The following is a 19,856-nucleotide window of genomic DNA, read 5'->3' on the forward strand; positions in this document are numbered from 1 at the left end:
GAAAGAAGGCTAAAAAGAGTGTGCTCGATAGTCATCAAAATAAACAAAACGCGTGCAACCAAGAGAGAGTTCAGGTACACGTCGCAATCTTCTCACACTCCGCGCTCTACCCCGCACTTCCCTCCATTCACAAAGCAACATCCCATCCAACATTCCAACCTAACGAGTCTTTGGGAAGGGGATTGCACCCCTGCGTTCGCGCTCAACAGTAACCAATGTCTTCTCCTGTTCCTTCTACCGACCCTTCCTCTGCTTACGACGGTAGCAGTAGCATCAAAGAATTGCCTCTTGAGGCTACCCAGACACATGAACCTATCTACCCGCACTCCAATACTGCTCCTATGCTACAGCTAGCTGTACCATTTGCAGGAACGCTTATGGAGGAAGACCAAGCCTTAATCTCCAAGATCTACTCCAATATCGAGCAGTTACCGGAGTCAGATCGACTGCAGTCCCAGTATGTCATCCTGTACTCAGGTATGTCCTTCGTGAAGTACACTTTCCAATTTGGATGTCTCCTTGCTTCATTGATGTAACCAACGCCGTTTATGTTAGACACTCTATGCCCAATCCTGAAGTACCATGCAGAGCTGTTCTCCGAAATCATGCGCGTGCTCCCAGGTGTCATTGATGCAGGAACAGCATTGACTGAGCAAAGGCTAAATATGCAGGGACAGCCACCACCACCGGACACAGCAACCAACAGCCAAAACGATGGCTTCGCTTCGCCCATTCTTTCGCCCTCCAATATTTTGGCACTTATTGTATCACCAAAATCAGATACTCATATCAAAGTGATGCTGCCCGAACCCTTCCACCTGGATCTAATCGATCGGATACGAATGGCGGACATTCAAGCAAAGAACTCGCCACCTTGCCTTCGGCGTGTGCTCCTTGTAGATGACTCTTGGGCTCGCCTGCAGGTCAAGCATAGTCCTTTGGTGATCTGGCGAAGTACAGATGCAGCTCGGGAGCACTATGTTCAGTCTTTCGCCCGCGAGTGTCAACGGCTGCAGAGTCTTTTGGCATGCATTGCCGCAACGTCTAGGATGGGCATTGGACCTATGGATTTGATCTGTGTGGTGGATCAATTTGAATCAGAGGTCTATGGAGTTCCAGCTGGCATTCGAAGCAAAGTGATCTTTATCGTGACAAAGGACCGCGAGGAACGACCCAAGGCAGTGGCACTCAAAACAAGCAGACATTGGATCGACCGAATCTTTCTGAGGTCAGGTTATGATCTGACTTGGATACATGCGAATGTAATCCCGCTTTATGTCGAACTCCCTGGTGCATCCAGCCTCAGTCTGGCAGGCCAACGAGTGGACTCGACTTTTAGAGGCACCGGTATTTACCTGTCATCGAAGCGACCACAGGAGGCATATGTGAGGGTCAAAGTGCGAGAGGGAGAGGGAGAAGAGGTACTGGAACGCAGTGTGCTGGAGGAAATTGGGCGGACCGAAATATTTGAGATGCAGGCGATACGCAAGCCAATGTTTGAAGAATTGATGGAGAACATGTCCCTGGAGAGTGACATACGCGTAGGTGGAAGAGGCAGGAAGGATAACGAGGAGAGTGGCGATGGTGAGACCATTGCTGATACAAATCCGTTTCTGTGAAGCCAAATATCTTCTCTAACATATAGCAATTGGCATGTGGCCGCGAATGTAGACCGGCAAAGCCTCGTAGCAGCAGTGGTATTTATGCAGTGGTATAAATTCTGCCGCGCACCGCCTATAAAAAGACGGCGAATTGGGCACATTTTATTTTTCTCTTCAGTGGACACACGCTCACTCGCTGCTTCGTATTCGCCCGCACCCTTCTTCATAGTCTCCACATCTCTCCACATCCTCTTTGCAACAATAGACTCTCAGTCGCGTCTACCTATAATACCGTCCTTAATATTTACCTTGGACACCTCTGGAGACAACGTCCGATCTACTCCTGATCAGCCGCCATCCTAATCACCTCAAGCAACTGGACCAAAAAAGCGACATTCGTTGTCAATCAGCATACTAGCAAATAGTCCAGCAAGAGTAATACCAAGCAGCAATACAGACCATAGCCCTCGCCCTAGTACTCTCTTCACACCTACAATTGATACCACAGCGATGCTGGCAGCCAACGCACACACGCCCTCGGTAGGGCCTACAGCAACCTCTCCCGCATTTGGTCTCGCCTCTCCAGGGGCAAGTGCCTCGCCCATGCCACTTCACAGTGTCTCGACACCAGGTCCGCCTACCCACCGACACGAGATTCTCTGCGTCTTTGTTATTGAGAACTCAGCCAGGATGGGTCCCAATTTCGAGACGCTCCTGATTTCTTATATTGAACCCATTCTTCGGTAAGAGATTGTGATACCGTTTCTGATCTGGAGCGAAGTGTACTATCCATCACCACGTCTTCAATTGACAATAGGCATGAGTATGAAGCACCATGTCCTTTATGTTCCTTTATTTGTGGGATCAGTTAGTGCTAAAAGGCGCGTTGTGATGTAGCTCAATGGATATGGATTTGCATGCCCACTCCTCTTGGTTGTTTCTCACTGCTGGTGCTTAATCGACCTTAATTAATTTCGTACGACCGTTAGACATTTCCGGACACCTCCAATCGATCCAGAAACAAACCAACCTCGACCCAAGGACGTGGTAGGAGGCTAATGCTATCGATCAGTAAAGGCAATGACTCCAGGAGTCCAGAGATAGGGCAAGGTTGCTAACATGTATCGTCTTGGTTTGGTCGGCTAGCCCCTTGTACGTTGTGGACTGGCTATTTATGGCGATTACCAACCCAGCTCAGCTTCGACAGTCGATACGCGATATTTTACAAACGATCCTCTGAACTTCCTCCGTGAATTGCGAATGATCAAGTTTGAATATGGTGGCGTCTTCCGCAACGCTGTCACTGAGGGTCTCGTCTCGGCACTTGAGGTACAGCATCCTTCACAGTAGTCGTTGGTGACACTGTTCCTAGGAACATTATGACTAACCGCGCACTCCATTGCCTTTCTGTAGATGTTTGATCAGTACGATGAACTTCGAGGGATCGACGGCGCCGAACCGGAGCGGCATCTTATTCTTGTCGCTGATAGCTCCCCTCACACGACGGGCTGCCGATGCAACTCCAGTGAGCGATACGACAATTACAATCTTAATGATGCAGCGCAGGAACTACTCAAAGTAGGTCCTGTTATAGTTTTGTCCGTGTACTAGATCCCTTTGCTTCATTATTAACTAGATACTTCTCACGATCCTTAGCGTTTGATCACCCTGTCATTGATAGCGCCATCACAGCACAGCGAACTAATCGAGCTGGTCAAAAAGGTACATTGCCGATTAAGAAAGCCATTCAATGCTGGGACTCGTCGTATATCTTCATATTACAGTTCCTAATCACGCTTTACCCTATTACACAGACGAACCAGCAAACGGTTGAAATTATCGATGCATCGCCAAAATCGTCTTCAAGTCATATCGTCAAACTTGCCGGATTCCAGCTTCCTGCAACACCACCAGCAGTCGCCGCGCCAGCCAGCTCCACCCTACAGGTGTCCGACTCTCACAATGTCCCCGCAAACCAGGCCAAGAGGGGCAGCATGGCTGGACCGTCAGAATCCGGGGACCTTAAGCGGGAGACGTCTGCCAGCTCACCAGCTGCCACTGGAAACTCACCAAAATTATCTGGACCCTCTGCGAAACGGACCAAAATCGACGACACCCACACGCCATCTGCGCCTGTTCCTGCTCCAGATGATAGCCGAAAGGTAGCGCAGGATCAAGCTGCCAAACCTGGAGTCGACGCTCAGCCAGTCCCGATAACCGGCACTCCAGAGACCACAGCCGATGCTGTTACCACGGCGGCCAGTCCTGCGTTGTCCAAAGCTCGAAGTGCGGTGGCCCAGCCAAAGACTACCCCACAGCTCGCATCAACGCCTCAGCAGGCGCAAGCGCAGCTGCAGCAACAACAGCCGCAGCAGCAACAGCAGCAACCTGGGCACACGCCGAATCAGGCTACATCAACACAAATGTTGAATTTGGGACCAGGATTGACGCTGACGCCACAGCAACATCAACAACTGACAGCACAACATGTCCAGGCACTTAAAGTCCACCAGCTTCAGCAACTACAGCAACAGATCGCACAGCAGCAGCAACAACAGCAACAGCAGCAACCATCGCAACAACAGCCGCAACAACAGCAAGCATCGCCACTGATTAAGCAGCAACAGCTGGCACAGCAGCTGGTAGCTCATCAAGCTGCTCAGCTAGCTGCAGCGCAACAGGCTGCTGCTGCTCAGCAGTCGCAGCAGCAGCAGGCGCAGAGGCAGGCTGTTCAACAACAACAGCAACAACTCCAGCGTCAGTTCTTGCTCCAGCAACAACATCAACAACAGCAACAACAACAGCAGCAGCAACAACCACAGCAACAGCAGCAACAGCCGCAGCAGCAACCACAGCAGGGCTTCCCCAATCCAACCCCAACCACATCTGTCAGCATGGGCGTGAATTCCAGTCCCGCAAAATCTCAGCCTGCAGGTGCGACTGGACAGGAGTACAATCTCTATCAACAGCAGCAGCAACACCTCAAGGCGCAGCCCCTACAGGCCCAGCTTCAGCAGCAAGCTGCCCAACAACAGCAACAACAGCACCAACAGCAACAACAGCAACAACAGCAACAACAGCAACAATCTCAACAGCAGCAGCAACAACCTCAACAACAACTACAGGGCTCGGCGTCTGGGGTCGGCTCACCTTTGGTTGCCAAATCTGCGGCGATGGGTTCTCCACTGCAGCGTAATGTAAGTTCGCCTGTGGCCAACATTGCCGCAGGATCACCGATTGTCACGGCAGCAGTGCAGCAGGGACAAGCGCCAGGGCAGCAACAACAGCGTCCGGCGCAGGCATTGGCCACTAATCTTCCAGCTGGTCAGCAGCAGTCGCAACAGCATATCACCCCACAACTCACAGCCGCTCAGCTTCAGGCTCTGAGGGCGCTTCAGCAGCGTGCCAGCGGCGGTTCACTTACGCACCAGCAGCAACAGCAGCTCATCCAACTCATGGCTATCCAACGACAAAATGCTGTCGCACAAATGCAGCAGCAGCAGCAACAACAACAACAACAACAACAACAACAACAACAACAACAACAGCAACAGCAGCAACAGCAACAGCAATCGCCACAAGTCGCGCCACAACAGCAACAAGCGCAGCAGCAGTTACAGAACATCCTTCTACTACAGCAGAGAAACCAGATGCTACAGCAGCAGCAACAACAAAACCAGAACCAGCTACTCCAGCTGCAGCAACAGCAGCAACAGAACCAACAGCAGCAACAGCAAAATACAGCATTACACTCACAAGGAACTTTGGTTGCGCAGGATGGGCAACAGCAACTTCCGCAGCCGTTGCAGCCAAATCTACAGCAACAAATGCAGACGCTTCATCAGCAGCATCAGCTACTGCTACAGGCTGCTCAACAACAGCAGCGTAACAACGGGTTAGGCGGTGATCCCGTCTGGTCGGGCGATATTTCTTGGATGATCAATACACCGAACGGTCAACCGCCACGGGAATATATGTGCTCGGTGTCGACCTTTGCGGGCAAGAAGATCGACAAGTCCCTGGAAGAGGAATAGTAAGTGCTTATGCACTCGATCCATTGCCCCATTCAGCATTCATTGCCCTATCTAGCGTTCATAACGAACTTATATTGATGTACTAACTGGTTATTGCTTGTGAACGGTCCATAGCTCCTTTTCGCTCTGGCCCAAGAAACTCATCATCTCGGGCCACATGCCCGCCAAGACTTCTGAGCTACAGAAGCTCGCCGAGACCCACAGCCTCCCCTTCATCTACATCTACCCCTCTGCCGGCAACTCTGTCGAGAACAGCTCCATTTTTGATGCCTTCACCAAGAACCTCGGCATCAAGAAAGTCGTGGCGACGGTTCGATTCCCTCAGATCGGTCCCAACGCCGGCATGGTCCTGATCTACAATGAGAAGCGTTTCAATCTGATCGGGTTGCTGTTCCTGAAGGTTCCTATCCCTAATCTGCAAGTGACCGTGGGCATACCGGCGGCTATTCAGCAGCAGCAGCAACAGCTTGCGGCGCAACAGCAACAACAGATCCAGCAACAGCAGCAGCAACAACAACAACAACAACAGCAACAGCAACAGCAACAACAGATACATCAGCAGCAAGCAGGAGTGAACACACCCAATATCATATCACCCACGAATCAGCCCGGCGGGATTACACCTCAGCAACAACAGACTTTCCTGTTACAGGCACAGCTTATCCAACAGCAAAAGGCCAGGATGCTGCAACAACAGCAGCAACAGCATCAGTTCGCGTACCAGCAGCAGCAGGCATCATCGCAGGCTGGACAAGGTATTCGGTCGATTATTAGGAGACCCGATCGAGCATTCTTATTTTAAATATCGTTGCTGATTTGATTTTTCTTGCTTCTTCTTTTCTATGCTCATTGATATAGCTGCAGTAGCGAACGCTAACAATAGCCCAATCCAAACAATGGGCATGCCAGGACAGACATTGGGCGCTCCCAACGTGTTACAGAACATGCAAGGGGCACCCTTCACAGCACCGGCACTCATCGCCATGCAGCAACGCCTCCAGCTGCAGCTGCAACAACAGCAACAGCAACAGCAGCTGTTACATCATCATCAGCAGCAGCAACAACAACAACAGCAACAACAGCAACAACAACAGAACCAAGGCCATATGCAAGATCCGAATCAAGGCTAGAGTCATTAGAGTCGAAGAACTGTAATATACTTTTTTGTACCCCTTTTTTTTTTTTTGGGCGCCGCAACGGTTGAATGCAATGTTTTATTGCTTGACCAGATGTAATGAAAGTGTCGCTATTGAGCACGCAACAGGTTCGCAAAAAGGCGCGTTCATAGTATGAACTTATCCTGGCACTTATCCACCAAGAGCATCAATGTCTTAACCATCTCTGCAAGTTCCGTGGAGTTGATCGGATCTTCGCCCACAAGGCTGTTCACATCCCAATCAGCGACCGCGCCCGGGATGAGCTTCAGATTTGACTTCAGCTTATTGTTCAGCGCCTCGTTGCAGACCTCGAACTCGTACCACATCTTGTTGCCCTCCTGGGCCGCCCTTCCTGTCACAGATTCGAGTCCCGCTGTTCTCGACAGCTTCAGCTCCTCGACCTTATGCACCATCACCGTGAACTGCCCGGGCTTGTCAAAGGTGAACGTCTGTCGCAAACTGATCCTGCGGACCTCCAGGAAGTTTTTGACGTCGTAGCAAGTGATATGACTGTTCCTTGTTCTTTTATCGAGAACGACAGAGAAGACGCAAGCATTAATAAAAGTTCCGCATTTGCATATACAAGACCATCGATATCATGACTGCTGGGTTAATTTACCCGATGGAGAGCTTCTTGCGGAACACGGAGAAGGGCTTCACGTCTGTTCGGCCCAGAGCGCTCTTGGTGTCATGGATCACGCCCTCTCTAGCCTGAAGAAGAATCTCAAAATCCATGTGCTTGTCAACCGCATTCCAGGTCACCTCGCCGTACGTTTCCCAAGGAGTCACCACGCGATCGAGGACAGCGACTGTTGTGGGCACTGTTACGATGGTGTGAACGTATTTGGACGTTGGGTTGGTTCTGGTATTGCACTCCACTTCGAAATGGGCCGACTCTGACTTTTGTGGGCCTAGGAATCCATACATGTTGCGGATGTTGTTGTGATCAACCGTCGCACTATTGGCAATAAGAGTGACGAAAGAGAAAGAGAATAATTGGTGGACAAACTTGCAAACGTAGTAGACTACAAACGTACAACATGTAAAGTGATTAAGAGCCCTACATGGGAGAGAAAAGCGGTCGGTTTCCGCGCTCCTTCACGATAACGCTCTCGAGCTGAGTGTACTCCCATGGTTGATTGAGGATCGAGGGGTCCGTTGGATAGAGTACACATCCAAGTCGTCCGGTAAGCCGAATCTCCTTGCGCTGTCCACGCAGTTCCTTCAAGCCATTTCTGATGTTCTCCGAGAGTTGGCGCATGTTGTATACCCTCATACCCTGGACAAAAGGCGATTGTGGTGTAGCTGGCGGTGTAGCTGGCGATATGTCTCCACTACCAGGTCCAGCTTGAAGTCGTGGAAGAATGTGGATAGTTCGCTCATGGTCCTCATATTCCTTAACCGGATCCCGCAATCTCGCCTGCTCCAAGTCGTTGCTGTTATATTCTCTGGGCCTTGAGCTGTTAGATGGTTGCCCACGGATGCCCTCCAAGTAGGCAAACTCTTGCTCACCGAAGACGAGGCTGTCATTGGTCTGTGATACTGGGTTATCTCGTTGTAGGCTACTAGAAGGTCTTCTTGACGAAGGCTGAGATGGGGCCGGTGAAGGTGTACTCCATCCAGAAGAGCTCGTGTCGACTCGTCTCATAGGCGGCAGTGATGGCATGCCTGTCCTCTTGGGCGCGCCCTTTGGGGTGGATGACAATGAGGGGAAATCGCCGGCATCGCCTGCGTTGAATTCAGGTGCTGGCCACTCAGACTCCTCCGCTCTCTGGAATGTTGTTTGAATCGCTGGCGCAGGCCTTCTGCTACTGGATCCTCCAGGGGAAGGCCAAGATGACTGGCCGGGCGAGGAACTGGAAGACCACGGCGACTGCTTTTGTGAATGTGTGGATGATGAAGACTGGTTTTGTGGGTTTGGAGACCACGACGGCCGGCTTGGCGATGGATTCGAATATCGAGGACTGGTGATGGCCTCCCTGCTAGGACTAAATCCAAACTCGGGATTTTCTTGTTCATGCCACTCTCCTCTACCTGTGGCGCTCCCAGAACGAGATCCTGCCAAAGACGACCGTGTCTGGTGGTCTGAAGCAGGAGATCCTCGGCCCCAAGCTTGTTGTGAGGGTCCTTTTCCTTTCTGCACACTACTGCTGATTGCAGGGGTAGCTGGGAAACCTGGCGGTGGATCGAGCGTGCGAGAGGGTAATCTGACACCGTTACGAAGTGTCCAGGTACTGCGAGCTACATCAAACACAGCCTTCTCGATAACGCTGAAACGCCCAGGTTCGGCTTTTGTCAGAGAAGATGGCAGAAATGACAGATGCTCCGAGTAATATTTGTGTTCTGCAACCGGCACAAAGAGTAGCCGAAACTCCTCGCGGCTGCTGCCATAAACAAGGGCAACCTTTTCCATCCTAAAGGGCGTGCGGAGAAAGTACTCCTGCATCTGCTCGATCTGCTGAATGCATTTCACTACGTTGTTCCTGTTGTCGCCGGAAATGGTGATAAGCTAACGTAGGTAAATCCACATACATGGCGAAGCGTGCATGAGTACCATATCCACTTCAGATCGGACGGGCCCTGATAACAAAAAGGTCACGAGAAAACTTTGCTCCTTACTCTTCCATCGGCAGAGACCTCGGCTACGCATTCGCAGCCTTGGGCCAGCATTGTCGGCAAGTCGTCCCTCTGGCGTTTGTCCGCGTAATACATCTGGAATGGGTCCCGAACTCGCTCATCGACGTGGAAGTCGATCGACTGTCTGCTCTGTTGAGATGGAACAGGCTGTAGTCCTGATGACGTCCCTGATGTGCCGGGGTCGTCTAGGTCGATCAGAAGACCATAGTTGTCGTTTGATTGCGCTTCTATCGTGTCGGATGATGCGGGAATCGAGTCTCGGGTCGGTCTGTTAGGGAGTACAGGCCGCGCTGGGGTCTAAATTACAGTACGATACGAGAAAAAGGTTGCTGGTCAGCGGCAATGCTGCGGACGAAACAATGGTCTCTGCCGATGTACCAAACGCTGAGGATGAGAGCAGAGCAATGCAAGGAAAGATGTGGTCAAAACCTCACCTTTCTTTCAAGCAGTTCGCTGAATGCGTCCATGCTATAAACAGATAACAGTTGCACATTAATAAATTATTGTTGCCGCATCTACATCCTTGTCCGCGTCCATTGTCCAATATGTTAAGGCCTAATGCGGAGAGGATTAAAGTGTCACCTACGCTTGGTGTTGCAATCTCGAGTCCGTTCCTGTGACGGTGAAAACCTGTAGGAAGGAAGCAGAAGCGACGTTGTTAGAAAGCCTTGATGGTATTGATAATTCCGAGAAGTCATCGTTGCGTGTCTCCAGACTTGTGAGGCTGGTCGAAGGTCGTGTCATATGATAGGCGTTTCCTGTGTGCTTCCTAGCCCAATTCGGCCTGGATGGTTGATTTGCAATCTCGTAGACTTACGCAGTGGTTATGGTCGTACTTGATCGACGAGGCATTCTGATGGCCAATTTGACTATAAAACGATAATCAGGAAGTATGGTGTTAATCCAGAGTCCCGACGTATTGAATGTGTGTGGTTCATATCAACAATCCGAAGGATCGGTAGCCATCCATCTACTTACTTAATGATGTCCTTGAGACTATTGAGTTCCTCACCCGACCAACGATGCAGGGAGTGAAAGAAGAGGGTCACCGGCCCTGTGGGAAGACGATGGTATTCAATATTTGCACATGATCAGCAAGTGTGGGAATAGTCTGGTGATGAAATCTACCTTTCTGAAGTTGGTCCATGTAGGGTTGGCTGTCGATCCTGAGAGGTAATGAGGAGGAACGAAGGGAGCTGGAAGGCAGGCAGGAGCAAGGAAGAGGATCAAAGAACGCGATGGCGGCAGTGAAACAAATGGAGGAATACGCGGCGGGTCAACTGAACCATGACCGCCGTAGAAGGATGATCCATTTCATTTGACGAACTATACATTTAGGCGAATGCCTTTGCCTGGGACGCGTAACCCCGCCACGCGCGCTGCCGTCCTATGCCGCGCTGCTCCAGCACACCCCCACTACTCCCCTGGCTGCAAAGGGCCCTGGCCCTGGCCCCCCTTCCCTCCTGAGACCACAACGAGGGCCGGGACTCCTTATGAATGTGCATATGCTCAACAGCGAAATGGCGCCCACACTCCTGAGCATGAATCCCCCTTCCCCCCGACCCTCCCACCCTTTCTGCCTCCTTGACTATCTTCTTTCCCCCTCTCTCCTCAGAGTATCATCCAGTTTTCAGCATGCGTCCCTATCCTTCTTTTTTTTTTTTTTTTTTTTTTTTGTTATACGTACAGTTCGATGCTACACATGTACTGGCACACCTGAGTCTTTTCAACTGTTCACTCTTAAGCTTACCCTTCTCCTTGGATGCCTTTGAGACACTAGGAATTATGTACTCTCGCGGACGCAACAGAAAGAAAAAGAGGAATAAGGAGGGTGGGATAACATGAACCCAGTACAGAATGGCACAACCACTTGGTTTCTTTTTTTTAATGCGTCTCCTTGCAGCTGTTGCGATGCATTATATATTTAAAAAATCCCTTGTGCGTTGGATGTTACCCCGTGAACGATAACTATAGTGGTTGTGCCGCCACTCATTTCGGTGCTTCTGAAGCACTTCAATGTAACTGAAGTTCATTGCCAGAGCAGGGCATCATAACAACTGTCTATGGGAGTGAGCAACGGAACCCTGCATCTCACAAATGTGTGCAATAGCGCCAAGGTAAATATTTCCCCGATCCATATTGGACTGGAACGGGGCTGCGTTATGGCAGACGACTGTGATCTGTTGATAATACGTGGATGAGAAGAGGAGCCATAGGTGGAGACGAAATGGTCCTTCTCTCCGCGGTCTTTCGCTTTGTCCTGACCCTAGATTGGATGGCGCCTGCGGAAGGAAGACATGGTAGTTTTGCGCTCCTTGGAGGCATATGGACAGACAGGCCATCGAAAGTATATATCCCTCCTTGTAATATAGGAGGCGCCATTCCCTTTCTCGATGCAGCTCTCTCTTTCGCTCAAGGCTCGTCGCTGGGAGCAAATAGCCCTTAGACAGCTATTTCACCTCCCTTTCCCTCTCTTTCTTGCATTTGCAATCTTTAAATCTCTCCTCCACGTTGTCATTGTCATTGTCATTTAATCCTCGCTCCTATCATTCTACTTTCAAACAACCCTGAGGTTCTATAATTTTTCTCACCACCGATCTCCCTTTTGTCGCTATTGATCCCTATCCATAGTCATGCCGTTCCTATCAGACTATACCTCCGCAGATCTCACCCATCTGGGCTCGACTTCCGACGACGCCATTGTTCACAATATCTCTTCTCGATGGAAACAAAAGCTGCCTTACACCCGAATCAACGCCTCCGTCCTCGTAGTTGTTAACCCATACGAAGTCCTCTCTACACTCAATGATACCCACGCAGAACAGTATGCGGATTGGTGTTACCGAAATGTGGCTGATTCTACCACAGAAGCGCTAGAGATCCAAGCGCCAGTCGACCAGACCCAGCGTCCCACACAACAACCATATAAATCAAAGAACAAGAATGAGGATCAGCAAAGTCAGCATAGCAGCACCAGTGGTTTCAATTCCATTGCCCCTCACCCATATGAACTTGCTGGTAGAATTTACCTCCATCTCAGGAGAACGGGTCAAGATCAAGCAATTGTCACAAGGTAAAGAAAAAGAAAAAAAAAAAAGGACGTTGTGTGTCACTCAAGATAATAATGCAAACATTTTGGCACATCAATAGCGGTGTCTCTGGTTCCGGCAAGACCACCGGCGCATCTCATATCATGTCGCAACTGTGTCGCTTGGCCACCCATACCAAAAAGGAGGCACGCGTAGCCTCCCAGCTGCAGCAGGCACAACAAGTCTTGGACACGTTCGGCTGCTGTTACACAAGAGAGAACAACAATGCTAGCATGTTTTCAAAGTATCTTGAAGTCCAGGTAAGGAGTAACCGAATAACCTTTGTAAACCCATTGATACATGCATTCATCCATTCAGAAAAATCCACCACTTACATACGTATTTCATCTCCATGGGTAGTTCAATGAAAGAGGTCGTATCATGGGTGGAAAGACACTGTGCTATCTCCTGAACGCAGCAAGGGTTACCAAGATCCCACAAGAGGAACGCACTTTCCACGTCTTTTACTACCTCCTCAACGCCGGTCAAAATACTCTGTCAGAACAGGAGAAATCCCAGCTTCGTCTTCACGAATCATTTGCTTATATCAGCCAGTCAAAGTTGGCTCGACAGGATACTCTTGGACACGGCGCTGGATATAAAGCCGCTAACATGGGCTCTGGATCAGGAGCGGTACCTGGCGTCTTTGGCGTCAATACTCCTGGTGCGGCATTTTCAGCAGGCATAACCATGAATGACTCTCTTGGGTTCGAGCATTTGAAGAGCGCAATGACTGCCTGTGGATTCAGACCAAGGCAGACCCAACACGTTTGGCGTCTCCTTGCTGCCATTCTGCACCTTGGTAATCTTCAGTTTATGGACCCAGCTTCAGTAAGCAAGCAGAGTGCGCTTCAGGAAGCTGCTGTCGTTAAGAATCCAGAAGTTCTGGAATTTATTGCCGATATTCTCGGTGTCCCCAGCGGTACGTTTTTGAAGGCGAAGAGAGAGGGTGAAGACATCATGCTATACAATTTTAGATGTACTAACTGCAATTCCATATTGAATAGACAAGCTGCTTCTCGCTTTGACATACAAGTCAAAGTTGATCCGCCGCGACCTGTGTACGGTTGTTCTCAATGCTCAAGGATCTTCCGCGCACCGCGACTCCCTTTCGAGGACACTTTATATGGCCTTGTTCGGATACCTTGTGGAGCAGATCAACAAAACACTCTGCCACTCCAATCCAGCAAACTTTGTGGCCATCCTCGACCAAGCAGGTCTGACAGAGGCCTCAGGATCGTCCTCAATTCATCTGGCTAATTTTGAACAATTCTCCGTCAACTTTGCAAACGAGTTGCTGCACGGATTCATCGGAAGAAGAATGTTGGACGATACTGCTGGGTTCAATAGGCTGCAGGCCCAAGACGGGATACAGTTACCCGGTCCGATGCTTCGAGTCAACACTAATAGCACCTTGACCAGCCAGCAGACCACCAAAAATATGGTGTTTGACAACAGCTGTCTGCAATTGCTTGTTGGCAAGCAATTCAAAGATGACCAGCCTCTCTCTTTGCCGGCAGGAAGTTCGACAGCGCAAGGAAATAATTCATTCAACAATTCCACTCTTTATTCAGCGAGAGCACAAACAAAACAACAGCAGCAAAGGGGTGAGTCCCCCAACTCAGCTGTTCTGGGGGGTTTGATTCGGATCATGGACGACTCCAGCACACTTTACAGCCAAGGATCTGCAACCGATGCCGATTGTCTTCACAAAGCAACACTCCAGTTCAGGAGCGACAGTCAGAGCCAGGCTATCTTCACCGTCAACCGAACCTCATCTAACTACTTCGCTATCCAGCATTTCACTGGCAAGGTTGAATACTCTGTCGATGACTTTTTGGAAAAGAACCTGGACCAGGTCTCGCCCGACTTTATTGTTTTGCTGAGGAACTCTGCCAATAAGTTCATCGTGGACCTGTTTTCGACCGACTCTGCCGGTGCCATCTCTGTGGAGAGACACCCAAAGTTCGAAAAGACTATTGTCAAGGCACAGCTTCAGACTAGACCTAAGCGTCAGCCATCACGACACAGAGGACCTGCGGGCTCCTATCTTGCTTCTCGTCGGAGCCAGGTTGGCACCGGGACTATGGAATACCAACAACCACAACAGCATCAAGAACTAAACGCCATCATCCAAGCACAGCAACTGGAGGAGGGTTCTCTGGCAGTGAGCACGGTGCTGTCCCAAGTATTCACGACTGTGCACGAGATGATCCAGACGATGGACGAGACGACTCTTTGGCATATGATCTGCCTGCGACCCAATGACGTGCAGTCAAGCACCGCTGTGGACACAAAGAAGCTGCGGACTCAGGTAAACGCGTTCTTTTTGCCGGAGATTGCGCACCGCAAGAGAACCGAGTACACAATCTCGTACACATTTGGCGAGTTCCTAGCCCGGTATGAGCGCACAAGGCTCGTCTCAGGACTTGGCTTGGACAGAACTACAAAGACCGAGAAGGGCCGATGTCTCGATGTGGCGAATGCTCCTAGTCGAGGTTGGAATTCACCAGATGGCCAGATTGGCCCCAAGTTTGCGCTCGGTAACACATCCGTCTGGTTGGCAGAGGAGGTCTGGAAAGAATTGGAGGACGACCTTCGAGCCATCGAGAAGGGGGAGCGCCTGCAGGAGAAGATATCCCAAGCTGCAGCTGCCGCTCAGGAGGAGGCTGCCAAGGCGAGAGCCAAAGGACTTGAGGCCAGGAACCTTTTAGAGCCTGGCGCACTGGCTACTATTGATGGTGCCAACGGAGACGATCTGCTTGGTACAGATTCTAGAAAGCTAGGCTCTGCCTCTTCCAGCACAGACAGGCTTCTAAGCCTTTCTATGGGCAAAGCTAATGGATATGACGCTATCTCGGAGGCTGAGGGTCCTGACGACGACATGTTTTCCGATTTAGACGAGAAGGACGACGATGTGATGAGCGACTACAATATGACGGTACTTCCAGTCAAGAGTGCGCTGAAGCGGGGTCTGTCTCGGGCTGCTAGAAACAAAAGGAGCAATGCTGATGCAGCAGGAGGTGAAAAGAGCAGAGGTGGTGGTGGTCATGCTGGCAGCGCGAAACAAGGACTCTCTGAAAAGCCACAGCTGAAAGAGCCCGTCGAAGTGGTGCCGACGACGCGTGCGCGCAAACTCTGGGTCTTCTTCACTTGGTGCATGACTTGGTGGATCCCGTCTTTTATGCTCTCCAGCTGTGGCAAGATGAAACGCGAGGATATCCGCATGGCCTGGCGTGAGAAGGTTGCGCTCTGTTATATCATTTTCTTCATGTCCGCCGCTATCATCTTTGTGATCACCGGGTTCGGAAAGCTGATGTGCCCTGGAGCGGATCGGCTCTTCTCTGCGAAGGAAGTTGGGTACCATGCCGCGCCAGACGATTTTTTCGTGTCTCTCCGAGGAAAAGTTTACGATCTTACCAGGTTTGCAAAGTCAGACCACTCCAATGGACATGCGTCGTACCCGTCGGATACGGCATACATGCTGCCCTTCGCAGGAACTGACGTGACCGAGTACTTTCCCTTGCAGATGAACATTGCGTGCTACGGACTGGTCAATAGCCCCGCCTTCAGCATGGCTTCGAATAACACACTCATCAGCTCTCAAGTCCATGGACCACCAACCTCGGATACGACCATTGGCTGGTCTCTGCAAAACAACCAGGGACAATGGTATTGGAGAGTGGCCATGCCGAGGCTGCAGCCCATGAGGAAGGGCGACCTGGCGTTCGAGATGGCGGACATCCAGGCAGACACCGATAGGAAGTGGTTCGTACTCGAGAATGGCGTTTATGATCTGACCAGCTACTACAACACGATCCGTGCGCCAGGAAATACCGGTACACAGGGAGCTGGTGTGCCCCCAGTGCATTTTTTGGACAAATCCATCGAGGACATGGCCTTTAACCACAATGGCGAGGACACGACCGCGATCTGGAAGAAGCTCCCTCTGGATTCAAATACCCGCGTTTTGACTAAGAGCTGCCTTGACCAGGTCTTTTACGTCGGTAAGGTCGACTATCGCAAGTCGTTCCAGTGCCAGTTTACCAACTACATGCTTCTATGCACGTCTGTGGTATTGGTCTCTGTCATTGCCATCAAGTTCTTGGCAGCTCTGCAGCTCGGCTCTGTGCGCGTACCTGAAGAGCATGACAAGTTTGTGATCATCCAGATTCCATGCTATACCGAGGACGAGGATTCCCTACGCAAGACAATTGACTCCATTACAGCACTGCGGTACGATGACAAGCGGAAGCTGCTCTTCATCATTGCGGATGGGATGATTATCGGGAGCGGTAATGATCTGCCGACGCCCAGAATCGTGCTCAATATCCTTGGCGCGGACCCGAACGTGGATCCTGAACCATTGGCCTTCAAGAGTATTGGTGACGGATCAAAACAGCTCAATATGGGCAAGATCTACTCGGGACTGTACGAGCATGAGGGTCACGTCGTTCCTTACATTGTTGTCGTCAAGGTGGGCAAGCCCAGCGAGAGGAGCCGTCCCGGAAATCGCGGCAAGCGCGATTCGCAGATCATTTTGATGAAATTCCTGAACAAGGTGCATTTTGACTCACCCATGTGTCCCCTGGAACTCGAGATCTATCACCAGATGAAAAACGTTATTGGCGTGAACCCAAGCTTTTACGAGTACATCCTGCAGGTTGATGCCGACACGGAGGTGATGCCGGACTCTCTGAATCGTTTGGTGAGCTGTATGATCCACGATGGCAAGATTATCGGACTCTGTGGAGAGACCCAGCTCGGAAACGAGGAAAACAGTTGGACGACCATGATTCAGGTTTACGAGTACTATATCTCACATCATCTTGCCAAGGCATTCGAGTCGTTATTTGGATCAGTCACTTGTTTGCCGGGATGCTTCTGCATGTACCGAGTTCGGACCGTGGCCAAATCGCTGCCTCTGATTATTTCGAGCAAAGTTATTGAAGAATACTCTGACAACCAGGTGGATACCTTGCACAAGAAGAACCTGCTGTCACTCGGAGAGGATCGATATCTGACCACGCTCATGATGAAGCATTTCCCGCAGTACAAGATGACTTTCACTCCGGACGCCACTTGCAGGACCGTTGCGCCTGATCGCTGGAGTGTCTTGCTGTCGCAGCGTCGTCGATGGATCAACTCTACGATCCATAACCTGGCAGAGCTGATGTTCCTCCCGGAGATGTGCGGATTTTGCTGCTTTTCGATGCGATTTGTCGTCTTTTTGGACTTGTTTGGAACCCTGACTCTGCCTGCTTCGGTCGTTTATCTGATCTACCTGATTGTCATTGTGGCGACGGGCATGGAAACGTTGCCAAAGATCTCGCTGATCCTTCTCGGAGCCGTTTATGGTCTTCAGGCACTGATTTTCATCATCAAGCGACAGTGGCAGCACATTGGATGGATGTTTATCTACATCATGGCTATCCCGCTCTTCTCATTTTTTATTCCGGTCTATTCCTTCTGGCACTTTGATGATTTTTCCTGGGGAAACACTCGCATGGTCGTCGGCGAAAGCGGCAATGCCAAGAAGGTGGTTATCCTTGGGGACGACGAGGAACCGTTTGACGAGAAGATGATCCCGATGAAGAAATGGAGCGTCTACGAGCAAGAGATGTGGGAGACCGATTCCGTGGATAGCCGCGAGAGCAGGGGAACAGCTATCTCTTATCGGTCAAAGGCATCCGAGGGTAACAGGCAGTCTCTGGGCATCTCAAAACCGCCTAGATCTGTTACTGGTGGTTCTATTCGTGGATCCGGGATCTCGCTGCCTCCCCAGTATTCCGCTGCAGGCTCACAGGAGGATCTCGGACATGAGTATTATCGCGACACCAACATCATCCAGAAGCAGCAAATGCAGCAGTATCCGAACAGCCATGCCATGCAACAGTATCAGCACCACCAGCACCTACAGCAGCAGGGCCCCTACCATCGGAGCCATGCCTCCAGTTCTTCTCTCGTATTTGAGGAGGATATGAAAAGAGCGTCCATTTTATCCATTTCTTCGTTGCCTCGATCAGCCGTGAATAGTTACATGGTACCGCGTAGCACTGGTACTCCAAGCGTGGTAGGCGGCTCCCATTCAGTCTATGGTCAGCAGCCAACGTATGACCATATGCAGGGCATGAATCCATTTGTCGATAGTGCGGCTCGATCGATGATGGGTGGATCACAACGAGGGTCAGGATCTGTGGTCGGCGGACCATTCGATGTAGGTTTCCGGACCCATGATAGGACAGGATCGGCAGTGAGCATAGGAATAAGTCAAGTGGTGGTAGGCAACGGATATAATAGTGGATCGGACCAGCCAACAGACGAGCAACTCGCGAACGAGATTCAAAATGTCCTCGCTACCGCCGATCTCATGAGTATTACCAAGAAGCAAGGTATCGTCAAAGCACACAAGCACAAGAAAAAAAAAAAAAAAAAAAAACTGCACACTGATCTGGACTACTAACCATTCTTCGCTCTCTATCGCGTCTTTCTCTGAATAGTTCGTGAACGGTTGATGGCGTTTTTCTGTGTCGACTTGACCTCGCGCAAGGACTACATTAACGATGCAATTGAACGTATTTTAGAGAATCACACATCTTGAACGGAGGGTTTTCTTATATGAAAAAAAATAAATTCTCGGTAGTTGGAAATCCGCACATCTGCGCACCTATTACGCCACCGAAGTGGCTTCTAAGCGTCGCATACGACATGGGAAATCATCAGGGGGCAGCACATAAAAAAAACTAGTCTGGCTACTATTCCTCGCGGGGTCGGCGCGTCCTCTGGAGGATCGCCATGATCTGTTCCTCCTCCTCCGAAGCCTTTCTTTTGGATGCCTTTTGGGTGCTGTCTTGGACGCTATCGAGAGTGCAGTTGTCGATGCTGCTACTGCTACTGCTGGTTCCCTCAAAAGCTTGGTGGTCCTTTTCCTCAGCGCCCCCGGTGGTCTCCGTCTTCATCCACGGATAATTTCCCTCCTCGTCTACCGGCTGCAGGTACAAAAGCCGCTGTTGGTGGAGCAGATGTCCTTGGACGGCATTCACCATGTTGTGGGCCGCCATCTCATCCCTGTGGAACTCCATTCCACAGTCCTCGCAGAAGAGCCTTCGGATAGACACCTGGGAAACAAATGTGTGACCACGGGGGCATTTCTTGGAGCTGTAATATTCATTAACACCAAGAACGATGTAACTAAGCGACCTGGCCTAAAGAGCGATGGCGGTGAAATGTGTGAACGTCAATAAATGAACTATCTGTCGTAGGGACAAGAAATCGCCAGAGGAGTGAAACACTTACCAGGGGCACAAAGAATGCCAGAAAGGAGTCGTGGAGTGATGT

At 50.6% G+C, this 19,856-nt stretch overlaps 4 protein-coding genes across 4 annotated transcripts; 3 read left to right on the forward strand and 1 right to left on the reverse strand.

The window, feature by feature from the left end:
- Nucleotides 1-87: 87 nt before the first annotated feature.
- On the forward strand, nucleotides 88-1,758 carry BC939DRAFT_467365 (uncharacterized protein). Its single transcript, XM_051557778.1, has 2 exons — nucleotides 88-477; nucleotides 556-1,758. Exons 1-2 carry the CDS (start codon nucleotides 216-218, stop codon nucleotides 1,617-1,619), a joined length of 1,326 nt encoding a protein of 441 aa, XP_051407044.1. The 5' UTR covers nucleotides 88-215; the 3' UTR covers nucleotides 1,620-1,758.
- Nucleotides 1,759-2,555: 797 nt separating this feature from the next.
- On the forward strand, nucleotides 2,556-6,808 carry BC939DRAFT_21320 (uncharacterized protein). Its single transcript, XM_051550721.1, has 7 exons — nucleotides 2,556-2,648; nucleotides 2,748-2,930; nucleotides 3,015-3,179; nucleotides 3,258-3,323; nucleotides 3,416-5,634; nucleotides 5,750-6,390; nucleotides 6,494-6,808. The coding sequence occupies exons 2-7, from the start codon at nucleotides 2,862-2,864 to the stop codon at nucleotides 6,763-6,765; spliced, it is 3,432 nt and encodes a 1,143-aa protein (XP_051407045.1). The 5' UTR covers nucleotides 2,556-2,648; nucleotides 2,748-2,861; the 3' UTR covers nucleotides 6,766-6,808.
- Nucleotide 6,809: 1 nt separating this feature from the next.
- On the reverse strand, nucleotides 6,810-9,602 carry BC939DRAFT_21339 (uncharacterized protein). The gene is made up of 4 exons (XM_051550722.1): nucleotides 9,412-9,602; nucleotides 7,857-9,301; nucleotides 7,412-7,750; nucleotides 6,810-7,314 (listed from the first exon to the last, which is right to left on the reverse strand). The coding sequence occupies exons 1-4, from the start codon at nucleotides 9,502-9,504 to the stop codon at nucleotides 6,918-6,920; spliced, it is 2,274 nt and encodes a 757-aa protein (XP_051407046.1). The 5' UTR covers nucleotides 9,505-9,602; the 3' UTR covers nucleotides 6,810-6,917.
- Nucleotides 9,603-11,854: 2,252 nt separating this feature from the next.
- On the forward strand, nucleotides 11,855-19,236 carry BC939DRAFT_497018 (chitin synthase-domain-containing protein). The gene is made up of 5 exons (XM_051559705.1): nucleotides 11,855-12,502; nucleotides 12,580-12,778; nucleotides 12,879-13,440; nucleotides 13,526-18,910; nucleotides 19,019-19,236. Exons 1-5 carry the CDS (start codon nucleotides 12,063-12,065, stop codon nucleotides 19,117-19,119), a joined length of 6,687 nt encoding a protein of 2,228 aa, XP_051407047.1. The 5' UTR covers nucleotides 11,855-12,062; the 3' UTR covers nucleotides 19,120-19,236.
- Nucleotides 19,237-19,856: the final 620 nt, after the last annotated feature.

Source organism: Gamsiella multidivaricata, assembly GCF_025024155.1.
Source record: "Gamsiella multidivaricata strain RSA 2152 chromosome Unknown BC939scaffold_107, whole genome shotgun sequence".
In the NCBI taxonomy this organism is placed as follows: domain Eukaryota; kingdom Fungi; phylum Mortierellomycota; class Mortierellomycetes; order Mortierellales; family Mortierellaceae; genus Gamsiella; species Gamsiella multidivaricata.

What these genes read in the sequence shown, in the direction of transcription:
- BC939DRAFT_467365 (XM_051557778.1), top strand. Translation starts at nt 216, where the DNA reads ATGTCTTCTCCTGTTCCTTCTACCGACCCTTCCTCTGCTTACGACGGT. An exon ending in GTATGTCATCCTGTACTCAG is followed by an intron (nt 478 to 555) that starts GTATGTCCTTCG and finishes CGTTTATGTTAG; the next exon opens with ACACTCTATGCCCAATCCTG.
- BC939DRAFT_21320 (XM_051550721.1), top strand. Translation starts at nt 2,862, where the DNA reads ATGATCAAGTTTGAATATGGTGGCGTCTTCCGCAACGCTGTCACTGAG. An exon ending in AAGTCCCTGGAAGAGGAATA is followed by an intron (nt 5,635 to 5,749) that starts GTAAGTGCTTAT and finishes AACGGTCCATAG; the next exon opens with CTCCTTTTCGCTCTGGCCCA. An exon ending in ATCATCGCAGGCTGGACAAG is followed by an intron (nt 6,391 to 6,493) that starts GTATTCGGTCGA and finishes TCATTGATATAG; the next exon opens with CTGCAGTAGCGAACGCTAAC.
- BC939DRAFT_21339 (XM_051550722.1), bottom strand. Translation starts at nt 9,504, where the DNA reads ATGTATTACGCGGACAAACGCCAGAGGGACGACTTGCCGACAATGCTG. An exon ending in CGACCGCTTTTCTCTCCCAT is followed by an intron (nt 7,751 to 7,856) that starts GTAGGGCTCTTA and finishes TATTGCCAATAG; the next exon opens with TGCGACGGTTGATCACAACA. An exon ending in CGCAAGAAGCTCTCCATCGG is followed by an intron (nt 7,315 to 7,411) that starts GTAAATTAACCC and finishes TCTCGATAAAAG; the next exon opens with AACAAGGAACAGTCATATCA.
- BC939DRAFT_497018 (XM_051559705.1), top strand. Translation starts at nt 12,063, where the DNA reads ATGCCGTTCCTATCAGACTATACCTCCGCAGATCTCACCCATCTGGGC. An exon ending in GATCAAGCAATTGTCACAAG is followed by an intron (nt 12,503 to 12,579) that starts GTAAAGAAAAAG and finishes GCACATCAATAG; the next exon opens with CGGTGTCTCTGGTTCCGGCA. An exon ending in GAGTATTACCAAGAAGCAAG is followed by an intron (nt 18,911 to 19,018) that starts GTATCGTCAAAG and finishes TTCTCTGAATAG; the next exon opens with TTCGTGAACGGTTGATGGCG.